The sequence below is a fragment of the Electrophorus electricus genome, chromosome 14 (assembly GCF_013358815.1).
Source record: "Electrophorus electricus isolate fEleEle1 chromosome 14, fEleEle1.pri, whole genome shotgun sequence".
NCBI lineage: Eukaryota > Metazoa > Chordata > Actinopteri > Gymnotiformes > Gymnotidae > Electrophorus > Electrophorus electricus.
Window position 1 is genome coordinate 4,161,306 of NC_049548.1, and position 16,097 is coordinate 4,177,402.

The 16,097-nt window shown below is 41.0% G+C and overlaps 1 protein-coding gene across 1 annotated transcript; it reads left to right on the plus strand.

Annotated features, from left to right (window-relative positions):
• The first annotated feature begins 2,991 nt into the window (after nucleotides 1-2,991).
• dusp3a (dual specificity phosphatase 3a) lies at nucleotides 2,992-13,776 on the plus strand. The gene is made up of 3 exons (XM_027006100.2): nucleotides 2,992-3,409; nucleotides 9,063-9,295; nucleotides 10,650-13,776. The coding sequence occupies exons 1-3, from the start codon at nucleotides 3,243-3,245 to the stop codon at nucleotides 10,856-10,858; spliced, it is 609 nt and encodes a 202-aa protein (XP_026861901.1). The 5' UTR covers nucleotides 2,992-3,242; the 3' UTR covers nucleotides 10,859-13,776.
• Nucleotides 13,777-16,097: the final 2,321 nt, after the last annotated feature.

Genomic DNA, 16,097 nt, shown 5'->3' on the forward strand with positions numbered 1-16,097 from the left:
AACAATTCAAATGCTACAAATGCCTGAGACTAATAAAACAGCATTATATTTATGCAGCACTTGGTTTGAAAATATATCTTATGACTGTGAGGCCTGTTTCTATGAAAGCAAACAGAAAGTCTAAACAGAGCAGCTTTAGGACAGATGACCTCATCTCAATGACAAACATGGAGGGTCATGACCTCATTTCTCAACTATAGGATTCATGTGGCTGGGTTTTGGCCACCCAGAACAAAACAGCAGTGGTCGTGGGCATCAGTTTACCACTCCCTACTTGTGTCTCGTAAGCCCTACACTTCAGCTCCGTTAAGGCACCTGACCCCCCCCCCCCACACACACACACCATATACCTCTGCAAAGTCAGGTTCACGCTCTCCTACTAATGCTGTGAGCCAGCTCCAGGTGCTCGGGCTAGCAGATGGTTATATTATGCATGAGTCACAATTGTGGAGGAGCTGTCTCAGGGGGGCTTTATTGTCTTGGAAGGTCATTAGATAAATATTACCCCAAAAGATGCAGAGAAGACTCAAGTTAGAGAAGACAAGATAGAAAAGTGATCCACAATCCAAGGACAAAGGACAGTGACTAACAGTGTGGTTGAACTGTGCCTTATGTAAGTAAAAATGCAGATTATCCCCCAAATCATACATTTCTCTGGTATATCCTTAGAGGGTGCTGAATAAACTCACTATGCAACATAAAGGTGAGGGTGCCCTCTAGTGTTCAACAAAAGCCATGGACTCTAGATGAAAATGCACATTTTTTCCCAAGCTTCTCCAATCTTTTGAATTTCCCCTTCAGCTTTGTGCACAGCAGAGCGCAACGCACTTAGTGAGAATACAATTAACTTTTTTTTTTACAACCCTGTTGATTCAATTCAGGCCATTCTGTGTGATCTCATGCATGCAGTGCTGCTTAGGGAATAAGATTGAAAATAACTGGACATGACTCCTGTGGCTTGCCGTAGGTTTCTCTTTAGACCAAAACATCTTGTTAGGAGAAGGTCACATGCAACCTGAACAAACACACCTGAGCCCAATCAGTGGCATAAAGTGCATTGTTAGAGCTTGGTATTGCATGTTTGTGGAAAAAATAGAAATACATGAAAACTTCTCTAGAATGTCAAAAGAAATTAGATTTATTCAGATCAAATAGGGATAAGTATAGTTTTTATTTTCTAGTACTAGTATACTTCTATTAGTCATACTACTGCTACTGCTACTACTACCAATAATAATACTTAAAAAAAAGTCTATATACCCTTAGTTAGAGATGGTTACTCAAGTTAACAAGAGTGCAAAAGTTTGTAATGATGAGGTGACTTTTCAGAATGAGTTTTAATATGTCTTTGTCAACAAGAGAGAGAAAGTGAGAGATAGAGTCTACATTTGATAAAAAAAAACATGATAGGTGTCTTCATGATGGGCCTGTTGCCATGGTGCTGAAAGACATCTTCTTGTATCACTATGGCAACAGAAAATGACGGCCAGCAGCTACCTTTATGTGTCAAATGTGGTGACAGTACATCTCATCCACTGGTGAGGTAATTTATAAGTGTACAAACTTGACATTTAGAGTGCTCTTTCATTAACTCTACAGTGCATTTTCAATATCTACTCTAGGCAAGGCAATCAACCTTGCAGATGCAAATTAACTCTAGGGGGCTCATAAGTCAAACAGGAGGTTTTATATAATGTGAGAAAATAAACTGAAACATTTTAGTGGACATCAGCACTATACCTATTACTTTCTTTTCAAAGTCAGCTATTGGACTGACTTACTAATTCACTTACATAACAGATCTATCAGATTAAGTATTTTAAGTAAAGTCACTAAGACTTAAGACAAAAATGGACCTAATGTTTTTTCAAGTTGTCTTCTATTTGCTGAATTCTATTTTGTTTTGTCTCCTTTAAAGCCAAAAGAGTAGGATCACTTAAGATCACTTAGTTTTTTTCCACACGGTGAGACCAGAGACCATAACTCTACACATATAAGAACAACTGAAACAACACAACAAGCAAAGGTTTCGGGAACAGAAAAAAACACTTTCTGATATTGATATGAAATATGGAAAAACATAATCTAATGTACCTATGAATTAAACATTTGATGGGAGACATTGCCCCCTTATGGTTGAAAATAGGAATCGCATTTTTGTGAAACAGTGGAAAATCTGAAATTAAAAAGAAAAATAACGTAATAAAAAGGCAGACGGACCATTTATTGTGTCACCTTAATAGCTTACAGGAACGGTGTTCTACAAAACTATTATCTAGCAACAGGACAGTTAATGGCAAACTAAATTAGGTTTCCTGTTCAGATTTGATACGTTTTATTTGGCTGAAATGACAGCTAAAGCTCAAAGATACTGGTTCAAAATTCTCTTCACGAATTCATTCTTAGATTAAATGAAAGAAGAAAAGATTGAAACTTTGAGTAGGAGGTAGTTTTCAATTAGGGAACCACTTGTTGGATATACCAAACAAATGAAGATAAATTTAGTATAATAATAGATGACAAAATAATAAATTCGCCATCTTAATGCAATTACTGTGAGTATCTGGTTACTTAGTTGGAAGTCCCAAGTAACACGAAAAATTAAGTTGGACGAAATGTTTAAGGTCCACTAAGCAGCACACCTAGAGCCAGGCACCTGCTTAACCGACTATTTGTTACACCTACTGCCATCCATCAACAACAACCCTAAACCTCCATCGCAATAATTATCTCCCACCACCCTGTAGCACCACTTCAGGACATGTTTATCAACGAGAACACTCGTGGTATGTCGTCTGGTAAAACAGGGCTTATGAAGCAACACCGGACGTTAGTCTTTTACATGACCATGAATACAAGGCCTATCGTCTACCTGCCAACATTTTTGCTTTATTAAAAACGTCCCTGTTCGTTCCTGCACCGCAGTAAGGCGTGGACTGATGGCTCCTTGCTGGCGGCTGAACGTCGTGACAGAGCGGTCCCTTTAACGGCGCTCACTTGTTTATCGGTTTTCGCCAGTTTCTATCCGTGGAGAGTCTGAGCGCCGGTGGGCGAGTCGGGGTGTGTCTGCACGCTTTAGGAAGCGTACGCCTAAAACAAGGGACACATTATACCACCACCAGTGGAGATAAAATGCGGGACTATGAAAAACTGACACGTCTTGTATAGTAGCTAGATCTGACACTTGTTATCTTCGAAAAACAAAACAAAACAAAAAACCAAAAACCAAACTGCTAGAAATAATGAAGAAACACCAGAGCCCCGCCAAGGTACCGGTGGAAGTCACCGTGCCAGATAACGAAGCTACTGTGCAACAACTCAACGAGCTATTGTCAAACGGTAGCGGTTTCTACAGTTTACCAGCACAACATTTCAACGAAGTGTTTCCGAGGATTTACGTCGGAAATGCGTAAGTTATATATCAATGTATTATTCTAGTATTATCAGTGCCACTTTATCCATGTTTACCAATAAAATTATTGCAGTAGATAATACAGAGAGGTAGACTGGTCTTGCAGTTTATCGTCGCATCTTAATTATGTTCAAAAAGGACATCCACGGTGTTGGAAAGAAATAGATCAATTCCGAAAAGCTTTCACCTATAAACATTGGACAAAAGGTATTGCCTAGTACTGAGGAATAAAGAATCTAGAGATTTTAAATGACATGTTTTATTGTACATTTCAGTACAGTCTGGTCCACTCGTTTACGAGACGCTGTAATCAAATTATAGCGGATGTAAGGTACTCTGTAAAAATGTTACTGGCTGGTAAATATACTAGATACTGGACGTATGCCGTCGGTAGTGTGTCAATGTCCTTTCTAGAGTCAGCTTAACTTATTTTTCAAAACGGAGACTGTCCTCCATTGGTGCCATCTCTGTTCAATTCGGAATGATCACTTATAAAATCTTCTCTAAGCCCGACCCCCGATCACGTGCCCCATTGTTTTAAACATTTTTCAGTGAAAATTGTTCGTTTAATAGTAGAAGCAAAACGGCGAGATACAACTGGCACTATTGTGAAATTAAAGCTGAGAATCTATGTTCTACACAAGGAGGACAAACAGAAATTCGGTCTAAAATCTCCTATGTAATTCCATTCTGCTTTTAATTATTTATTAATTATTTGAGATAATTAAATAACTTATCTAATTATCTAATTAATGTATTGTAATAAAGCTTCATTGGATGTACCCCCTGTAGCCGTTGGGCAGTGTATATTGTGGCATTTATGCCTAGAACATAGTGAGGACTCTTTGAATCCTTTGGGTGTCTCTGCAGAATTATTTCGTTTACATTTACTTTTTTAATGTTGTTTGCATTAAAACAGTACATTTACTCCTGTAACGTGTTGGATATGTTTTATTTTCCTCATGTTGTGCTTCTCATTTAGGGACCCATTTCTCTGTTCTACAGTTTATCTTATACTTGTTTGCTGTGTGTGAGCCTTCTTCTGCAATAAGAGAACTATTCTTGAGCAGAAATGGCATTCTCTAGCTCTCTGTACATTGATGTCAGAAGTGGGATGCTGCTGCTGAGCTGGAAGAAATCAAGTGATGCATCAACAAACATGAAAGTGGGCGGTGAAGAAGACAAAGCCAAAGGGAAGTGGGTACTGAGCATTATGCCTGCCCCCTGCCGGTCAGGTTCAGTGAGCCAAGAATGAGGCCTCGGGCTTGGGTAGGCAGTCAGGGAAGCAGCAGAGCCTGGTTGCTGAGAGAGAGATGCCGACATTTGTCTTGATGTGTAGGTGCCGTGCTACACAGCGGAGGAGCTTGAGGAGAAGACAGTACGTCATACAGCCCCATGGCGAGTAGCGATGGCGCGACTGATGTGCTGGAAGTGTAAGAAGAGAGAGCACCACACTAGTCAGTGTCACGAGCCAGAGAGAGCAATCCTCATGCATGACCTCAAGAAGGAAATGCTGGCATTAAAGAGAAGACTAGTGAAGCTGTCCACAATTGCTAGTGGCAGAGCAGAGACTGGGTATAAGCTCCCTGGTGTTTTCCAAGGGGGAAACTAGCCGCTCTCTAGGAGCTGAACACGGGGTCAAAGCTGGTGGGTGGATCCCCAGAGTGTGCTCTCAGGTCGAAGCTTTTTGCAGGTGAAACCGCCACTGCTGGAGTAGCTGAACATGCAGTGTCTGTCGGTTGATCAATCTCTGAGGGCCATGAGCAGTGCACATGAAACGCACCCCATCGGTATCAATGACACATAGCAAGAGGTGGTTTGCGTGACGCTGGAGATGGTCTTACTTCAGTCTGTCTGTTCTGTTCACTGATGGAGAAGATCACCATGGATGGTCCTGGATTCCTTCACCATTACCGATGCCGGGATCTACTTTGTCCTCATAGCTATGGACTATTTCACTAACTAGTCTGAGGCACACACAGGCCTGGACCATAGTGCAGCCATGATGGTGGAGTGAGTAGTTGAGGAGTTCTGACAATTTGGGTGACAGAGGAGTTCCACAGCAACCAGGGCGGTCGAAGCTGAGATGTACGATGTCCTTTGCACAGAGTGGCAGCCTCGTGGAGCTTTCAACTGAATGCTTGCAATTGAAGACTTGAGCTTGCAGCTGAACACAGAGCTAGTGTTTGGCTGTCTGTCAGGAAAAGAGGAGGATCTGCACCCAGAGTGGGCGCAGCTCTGCCATCATCACCATGCCGTGCACCAGCCCATCAAGAATCACTAGAACAACACCAGTGACACCATTGCTCCATGGGCATGACCTTGTGAGGGTACTGGAGATGCCTGATCCGGGGCAGCAATGCTTATGCTGGCCAGGACAGTGGAAAGTTCAGGGGCATCGTTGGACCCAATTTAATGTGGCATGTGCCCCAGTAAATTGTTTCCATGCCCTGTTATAATCATGTGGGTAAATAAGGCATTGTAAACAATTCAATAATAAATGGTAATAACATTTTAACACACAGTAATAACAATGTAAAACAATGTAATAACATGTAATAATAACAGTGTAATAATGCATTGTAATAACCTAACAACATGCTGTAATAATAAATTGTAATAACATTGTAATAACACATTGTAAAAACATTGATCCTTGAGCAAAAATGCCTTTCTCTGGATCATCTTCTGCACCAGAAGTGCTGTTATATAAACAGTTTTAGAATTTGGTGCATGAAACAGATATTTAGGTGTGTGTTACATTACTGAGTTTCTAAAATGAGATTTAAAATAATGTCATGGTGTAGATCTCAAAAACAAAAACGTGAAAGAGAGAGCTGGCATGCTGGCATCTGGCTTCACTTTTTCATGTTCAGGGAAACCATATGGCAGTTCAAAACACATTTTGAACATATTAATGAAAGGCAATCATGGTGATAAAATAGGATGGAATTCATGTGCAATCCATACCCTCCCTAAAACCTTTGCACATGTTGAGTTAAAAGCTCTGGCTGACCAGATGGTTTAATGCACATTCAGTTTACTGCTGTATAACAGTGTTTTGCTTTTCCATTTCCATTGACCTCCCACTTCCTTACAAACATTGGTCTATTAGAAACACCTTGTAGATTTACACAGTGGAACCCATATTGCGCTATGTACAACTTGTGTTAGTCATCCTTCAGTTGTTGGTCAGTTTTTGGCTACAGAACTGCTGTTTTTGCTACCCACCCTCAAACTCACTGATGTGCAAGAACTCCAGAAACACTGCTGTGTCTTGTACCAGATCAAAACACACTATCATGCTATCATGTCCATCCAAATAATATTCTTTAGGAAAGAACCTGTGGTTAGAAACTGACTAGTGATCAATATAGTAGAGGGTGGCTAAAAAATTGTGCTTATCAGTTATTGATTGTTTTACCATAGTAATTGTTCATTAATTATTTCTCATTACAGTAAGCTAGTATGTTGACAAAAGTATAATAATTTAAAAGCCAAAATTGGACCTTTGTCCCATTACATGTAAATACATGTTCAATAGCACAGTGTTATACTGTACATTTTCAATAAACATTGTTACAAGTATTTCAAAAGTCAACATGTAGTAATCACCTGTATTTTGAAAACACTTTTTAGTGTACAGGTACGTAAAGGGTGCCCTTTACAAGGATGGCTGCCTCATGCCAGTGATGGCTGCTTTGTGCTTTAGCCCTTTGTGAGGGTTCTATTAATAATGCATGTGTAGACACTGCAGTGAGCTGTGGTGAGGGAATGGCAAGCCAGGGGAGCAGACATCAAACCTTCACACACACGCACACACACACGCGCACACGCACACACACACACACGCACACACGCACACACGCGCACACGCACACGCACACACGCACACACGCGCACACGCACGCACACACGCACACACGCGCACACACACACGCACACACACGCACACGCACACACGCACACACACACACACACACACACGCACACACGCGCACACGCACAGGCACACGCACACACGCACACGCACGCACGCACACACGCACACACACGTACACACACGCACACACGCGCACACGCACACGCACACACGCACGCACACACACGCACACGCACACACGCACGCACACACACGCACACACACACGCACACACACACACGCACACACACACACACACACACACACACACACACACACACACATACCTAGACATTCAGTCTATAATGTTGGAGAAATATGACTGCAATCTCCAGTGGCTCTGGATAGATGGGCAATGTATAAGGGCTTGAATTATGGATCTTGGAAATTTGATCGGAGTTCATCACGACTGGCACTAAGGAGCCCTGGCTCCAGGCAGACATGGACATATGGGCTGACACCCACTCCAGTTAGAGACTAGAATGAAGGAAGGTGTAATCACTTTGGGGCAGAGTTGAGTGATTTTTTTTTCTTGATTTAAATATCTCAGCCAATAAATGCAATCCATAAAACAATTAGTAATATTTTTTAGAAAGAGATTTGTGGTAAAAATATAAATTATATCAATCGATCCATTTGTACATAGCTGTGTACTATATCTACCTATACTGTACCACATCCATCTAGAGTATAAGCCTGAAGAAAAAACAAAAACAAGAGAGCTATAAAAATCCTTGACTGAGGGCATATGAAAATGACAGTATTGCAGGTGCTAGACCAGGACAGATGTGACTGAACTGCTTGATGTCAGAACCCTCTCGACCCATCCCTTGTTTTCATTTCTCTCTCTCTCTCTCTCTCTGGCTCTGCCTCAAATCCCTATTTTGGGCACTGTGTCGGGTGGCTCTTTGTATGCCTCTGGGTAGCAGCCAAGATCTGGTTGGTGCATCTATACTGATTTAGAGCACCGCTGCCCCATGAGGTCCACTAACGCAGACTGACACCTCTGTCATCTAAAAGGGACCCTGTAGTTTATTCCCATCAAGCTCCAACTAAACATAGCAGAGCAGCTACTCAGAGGGGAAAGATGTTAACCTGTGCAGAGTTTACGTTTGTGGTCTGACACAAATGCAAACAGCCACACCATTACAGAACCATTGCATTGTCATTTCGTTAGACCTGTTTATGAAGTATTTAAGTGCATGCGTATGTGGTTGTAAAAGAGAAAGAGTAAGACGTAAGTTTGTTACTCCATGCCAATTCCCAGCTGTTAGCTCGGTCTGCCCTGCTGCACAATACTTACAACCTGGGTGAATGAGGACTAACACATGCTTCCTCCGAGACACATAAAACTAGCCACCACATCTTTTCATGCTGCCATCCATGAAATGTCATACTTTGAGAACAGTGCTAACCGCCCAGTTGTGTATTTGTGACCTACCATAAGCCAGCGAATGGCTAGGCTATTTTTACTGCAATCATCATAGGATCACCCTTCCCACTCAGAGAGCAGGACCAAATATCTACTGTATTCTTGACTTTCTGCTGTGAACAGCTGTATCCACCTTAGACAGTTGTGCCACACAGGACCCTAGAAAGCGTTTTTTCCAACTCATATTTTTCAAATGAGAAGGCTAACAAACGTGTGAACTAATTCTGTCAACAGCGTGAGATTTCCCATGGGCAGTGTTCACCCAGGTGAGGCTCACGTGTGCTCCTGTTCCCCAGGTTTGTGGCCCAGAACGTGATGCGTCTGCAGCGGCTCGGTGTGACACACATTCTCAACACAGCCGAAGGGAACTCCTTCATGCATGTCAACACCAATGCCGAGTTCTATGCCGGAACCGGGATTACATACCACGGCATAAAGGCCAATGACACTGAACAGTTTAACCTCAGTGCCTTCTTCGAGGAAGGTGCCGACTTCATTGATAAGGCTCTGGCACACGCCAATGGAAAGGGTATGTTGAAGATCATGCATTCCATACTTGTTTATGTGGTACCACTTTATCTATATAACTCAGTAAGAGTGGATGCTTTTCAAAGTGATTCTTGAAGACCTGTTAGCCCTTAAGTTTGTTTGTTTTCCAATTCATTCCAGAAAATCTATTGCATCATTTAACATGAAACCACCTGAAATTTCTAGAACTCTTAAGCCATGAACTCTAATAATGGTAACACACTCTGAACTAGGTGTTCATAGAGGTGTTCATAGTGTACCCTCTTTACAGCACTATGTGCTAGTTATAACAAATGTTTCTTTATTGGTCTTTTCTTCAATTTTCTTCTGTCAGTTAAAGTTTATTGCTTGCTTTTGGTATGTTTCACAATAAATGCTGTAAAAAACAAAAAAGGTTGCTGGACCCACTCCCTTGGAATAACTGCCTAATTGACAAGGGATGGAAGTATAGCCACATAATATGTCCCAAGACACTGCATGCAATCTTTAACCACAAATTTACTTCCAAATATCGCTTGCTTTTAATTAGAGCCCTTCACCTCATGTTTTATGACATGGATTTTATGCCATCTTTGACAGACTAGAAGAGCTTTATAAAGCACCCTAATTCGTGGCCAGTTTGGCAGCAGAAACTGTTCAACAGTACAACAGCTGCCAGGCCTGGACTGAGAGGACAATAATCCTTAAGAGAAAATTTTAGCTGAACAACAAAATCATCAGTACGTTTGCTTTGGTTTGTACCACCCCCCGCCCCCGTGTTTCAGCTGTGACATTTGTGAAAGCCATGTGCTTGGAGAGTTTTTGGTGGCATTCTACAGACTGATACAATGAATCTCAATTAGCTTAGGGAGCGTCAGGGCCCAGAATGGTCTTCACCTTTCTGGAGAGAAGATAGTCTCTGCCTTACACTGAAATGAAGGCAAGATGTGTTATTGGAAATGATAAAAGGTGACCTCCAAATCATGTATGCAGCATACATACAAAAGAGAAAATGAGAGCATAAGAAGGCGGGGGGGCAGACAACAGTGAGATCAGATTTCCCATGCGCTATAGAATCTTCAGAAGAAACGCAATAGAGGATGGCAAGGTGAATTCCTCTGGGGGTGTGGAACACTCGATACTGAGTGTGCCTGCATATCTTTGTTGATGGGTTCAGGGGTGTAGTTTTGGGAAGAATGCTTAGAGAAGGGCAGTGGCATGCTGTAGTGCTGGTTGAGATTGCACGTCCAGCTGTGGGGGTCAGAACTGCATCCTCTGAGCTGGGCGAATGGTGCTGGGCTAGGAATGCTCAGACACACCCCACATCTGCTTCAGTGACAGCTCGGTACTCAGTCATCTCCTCCCCTCTGTTCTAGGAAAAGTGTACGTTCACTGCCGAGAAGGCTACAGCCGCTCCCCAACTATGGTCATCGCTTACCTCATGCTCCGCCATAAGATGGATGTACGGGTGGCGACGGCCACGGTCAGGCAAAAGAGAGAAATCGGCCCCAACGATGGATTCCTGCGCCAGCTGTGCCAGCTTAATGAGAAGCTGGCCAAGGAGGGCAAGCTGAAGACCAAATGAGCTCCAACTTCCTCTTGCCCTCCTGAGACTCCAGAGTTCTGGATGGGGCAAAGATTTTACCAGGCCAGTGCCCTGTCAGTCAGACACACACACACACACACACACACACACACACACACACACACACACACACAGGCACAGAGTACATGTATCCTTATAGCAACTTCCGAATTGTGCCGAATGACCTGCTCTCATGGAGATGGGTTAAAGGCAGAAAGGGTGTTCAGTAATTTAATCTATAACCTCTCACTTTTTCAATTTCATTACCATTTGCAACAGTAATAAGCTGTTTCCATTCCATCTTCAACTTTTTTGACCTGTTACAGTACTTGGCCTGAAGCATTCGTAATACCACCTGTTTGTATGGCTTATGTTGCCATGTTTTGGAGCTCTTCAGCCAAGTCAACTTAGGAGAGTGTAGACTAGAGCACATTCATTTCACAGTCTCCCACTGCCGAGAATTCCACAATTATTGATCCCATTCCTATTTCTATGGAATTTAATGTTTAGACACTCGACATTCAGTGAAAAAAAGCACCAGAATGACATTTTACTCTGTTGGATCAATGATCTTGTTTTTAGAATGCCAGATACAGGTACTACCCATATACGGAAACTCTAAAAGCTGGTATTTCCATTAGTGCTCAAGCAGTTTGGACTATTGACAGGGTACCCTATTTTGCATTATGCTTGTATTTTAAAATATTAAAACTCATACATTCTTACAAAACATGCTATATCAGCAAAGAAGAAAATTATTCATTTATTAAAGGTGATATAAAATGGTAGGGTGATGTTCTGTGCTCTTCAGAGTATGACTCAATTTTAAAGAAAGTGTAAGAACTTGCCACCCATTTACTGAAGCTATATTTTAGCTAAACCCACATATCTGTACTTGCATTGTTCATACAGCATCTCTTGAAAGGAATCAGGTTGGTTTTATGCAGCAGTGTGCTAATTCTAGGCCCCATTAGACTTCTCAGGCTTCTCAGTTAGTTTTTTTGTACAATCACACTGCTTTGACACACCAGTTACTCACTGCCAATCTCATGCTCATGTAATACCTGAAGCTTTTATCTGTATCCGTGTATGTGTGTGTTTTGCTTAAGTAAGTAAGGACCCATTTCTGGAAGTTGCTGCAGTACCAGAATAATGCCCATCCTTGATATGTGTCTGACCCTACAACACTCTAGGTAAAAGCTGGGGACTCTGCTGTATGGTACTTTGACATGACTCATGTCAGTATGTAAGAGAATTATTTCAAACTGACCTCATTATTGGTTCTCAAACTGCCCTAATAGCCCTGATGTGGAAGAGGATGAGCTAAAATTGGCTTTCTTCAGGTTATCAGCACTAATGGGAACTGTAAAAGAGCTCTGATTAGTCTCTCTGTATGATTCCATTTCGACAGAGTGCACAAAAGACAGATCTGTGCTTGGTTAGTTCATCTCACTTCTTACATTTGAACTGATTACTAGAGCCCCAAGGCTTTCCATGTATTTTCTAATAGTTGAGAGTATGCCCAAATACCACTTAGAAACCACTCGAAAACTAGACCACATTAAACCATAGAACAATATTTATTCCCATTACTCCAATTTCTATATTTATATGCTAACAGAAATATATACATGTATATACATATTTAGGTGTTGACATATATGAATGTATTATAAACTGTATAGGTATTGCAAGTACAGTATATATTAACAAATATCTAACTTATTGTAGCCAAGATTCACATCATGTTAACATGTATAAACTAAAATTAAATAATTTTGTGATTATTAGGACCATCTAGACCATTTAATATTAATAATTTATATTTTCATAAAACATTTTATTTTATTTTATTTTAAAGATTGTTTTTATTTTCCCCACTTATACTAGAATCATTGTATTTGAGAGGGCCAATGTCTGTCTTGCCAGCTAGCATTGTCACAGGCTTCTCTGTGCTTTTAATTTGTCCATAATAATATCTGTCCTAACAGTATCTATCTTTGAAAAAGCATATTTATTAAAATCATACAAACTGTAAACATTCCTATATTGTAATCTGGAGACCTAGGCTTTATAAAACCTAACCTACTGTAGTAATTTAAACCTGTGTGCCCATAAAAGAAGCATACAGTGACCTGACAAGAACTTTGTGTGCCACGCTGACTAATCAATTATGATTATGAAAATGTTTTACCTTCAAATTTCCCTCTTTAATGTACCTTGAAAATATAGAACTCCCCAATACTTTCCCTTGACACAACTTGAAACTTTAATTTTTTAAAGAAAAAAAGAAGACAATGAGGAACAAGTATTTAAAAAAAATTTTTTTTTTTAAAGAAGATTCCCTCTTTATTGGAATCTAATTGTAAAGGTGTGCTCTCTTAGAAAATTATTTATCAACGAAAGAAACACTGCCACCTGCTGTTGGTAAACCCCTTTGGTTTGTACAAAATGCCCTTCTACAATAGTATTTATTAATATAAAACTGTATTTTAAAATGTGTGAAGCTGGTAATGGTCTACTGTATGGCGTAATGATGTCAATAGCACTAGAACAGTGATTGTAATGCTGCTTGATCATTTTGTATCGATGTCCCATTATCAAAATGTTGTAGTGTTGAAGGATGCCATGAAATCACCTCCTGAGATGATCTGTATGAACTAAACTACCAATGTTATGCTATGTCTAAAGAGCTTACTTGATTGTCTGATTTGTGTTCTACTCTGATCTTGGCTGATATGATACATGTTTGATACATTGACATATTTGCTCAGCACAAATGTGGAGAATTCTGTTGAGTATTTTGTCTGTGCTTTTGCATCTTTTTAGAAATGGTCTTGCCCCATGAACTTATAGATACATACATGCACGGAGTTGCATGCGTGGACGCACATGCACACAAACTCACACACACACACACACACACACACACACACACACACACACACACACACACACACACACACACACACACACAAACTCACACACATATATACACACACACACAAACACACACACACACATATACACACACACACACACACACATGCACACAAACTCACACACACACACACACACACACACACACACACACACACACACACACAAACTCACACACACACACACACACACACACATACACACACACACACACACACTCAATCAGACACACACACACACATACACACAAACTCACACACACACACACACACATACACACACACACACACACATACACACACACACACACACACACATGCACACAAACTCACACACACACACACACACATACACACACACACACACACAATCAGACACACACACACACACACACACACACATACACACACACACACACACACACACACACACACACACACACACACACACACACACACATACATACACACACACACACACACACACACAAACTCTCACACACACACACACACACACACACACACACACACACACACACACACACACACACACACACACAATCAGACACACACATATGTTTTCCATGTGCTGTCTGTTGTGCCAGAATGCTTGTGCTATAACTTTAATGTGTCAAATGAAAAACCCCAACAGTATGTTTTAATACAACTGAATCTTGAGGTTCCAGGTGTTTGACACCTGGTCTGTTCTTCAGGTGGGTTTGGCACACTCTTCCACACTGCCAAATTGCTGACAAGTTCAGAGTGAGGCACACTACAGTCTGTGCTGATATCCATCACAGGTCACAAGTAATAAGCATCAATTGACGCGTCATGTCTAATCTAGAAATAATACACTGTAGAAGAGAAAAAGTGGTGATCCTGTCATCCAGCCATAAAGCCTTACTCTGAAGACTGATGATATATTTTTGATTTATGTAATCACTCCACAATGCGAATTGTACAGCTTCTTAATGACACTGTATGAAGTGCACTTGATTCCAAATGGCAATGTTATTTTTCTTACCTTTAGAAGTTTCTTTTTGTTCTAATCTTAAATAAATGCCTGAAATACTGAGCAGGTTTTCTGAATGCATTAAATTTGACTAATGTAGCACCGGCCTTGAATCAGGCCCCTTAAGCCTTTATGTTGAATACTTACATGTTTTCATCTTTAATCCCTTTAAGACTTGAAACAGCACATGTATAACACTAGCATCATTAGGACTGAGCTCAGTCTAAGTGCCTACAGTCACTCAGTATCATAGTATTATGCCTTTTCATTTTGGTTTCAGTTGAGCAGATGAGCATGAGAAAGAGTCATTTTTCATGTGCAGGGGCCATTGCATGACAATTCACTATTACTAAAACATTACATTTCCTTGTGTGGTACAGCTAGCCCTTCCTTGTGTGGCTAAACCAATCCTTTTCTGTGGGTTTCTGTGGCCTTTAATTATCTCTGGAACATTAGGGGACACAACCAAACTCACTGAGTTTCATTGCATGAGATGGTGAGATTTGAGTTTATATTCACATGTTATGACACAAATATGAATGAAGGAACTCATCACAAGGCTTTCTTTGTATACAACATTAAAAAAAAGCTTTTAGGTTATTCATTTTAGAGCTTCAGAGAGGTCTTGTCATTTTAAATAGGGAAAGTAATACAAAGTATCCTGTTAAAAGGATACACATACTCTTGAATATACTGCATATTTTACACAAATTATTATAATGTGCAGCCCAACCAACAGATGGAGACAAAAGCTTCAATAAATCTATTTCCCTCTGGTTCATGCTTTCTTTCACACACACACACACACACACACACACACACACACACACACACACACACACACACACACACACACACACTCAATAACACTCTCTCTCTCTCCATCAAATACACACACTCAGTACAATCTTAAACTTGCACAGTGCTGTCACCATTCACAGAGGACAGTTTTGCTAATTTGATACAAATGGCCTTTGAGGTCTTGCAGCATTTGCACAGCACACCTGGCGCTGGGGATGGACTGTTCTAGCCTCGTGTGTCCACCAAGATCATTGAAAATGTTTGACTCAATTGGCTTGACATTATGGCCGATCTCTCTCCATGGCCCCGTGCATGCCGCAATTACTCGAACCCAGCTGCGGGATCCTCGGAGAGAGCTATCCTGGGGCCTCCGCCCTGTCACACTCACAAGACATACTGGACAGCAGACGCAAATCTGCAGGAGATATAAATGAGTGCAGACGTTGAGAGAGCAACACAGAGAAACCCACTTTGTGGAACGCAACAG

Excerpts from the sequence above, each read along its gene's own strand:
- dusp3a (XM_027006100.2), top strand. The coding sequence starts at position 3,243 with ATGAAGAAACACCAGAGCCCCGCCAAGGTACCGGTGGAAGTCACCGTG. Across the intron at positions 3,410-9,062 it reads AGGATTTACGTCGGAAATGC|GTTTGTGGCCCAGAACGTGA; the intron begins GTAAGTTATATA and ends CCTGTTCCCCAG. Across the intron at positions 9,296-10,649 it reads GGCACACGCCAATGGAAAGG|GAAAAGTGTACGTTCACTGC; the intron begins GTATGTTGAAGA and ends CCTCTGTTCTAG.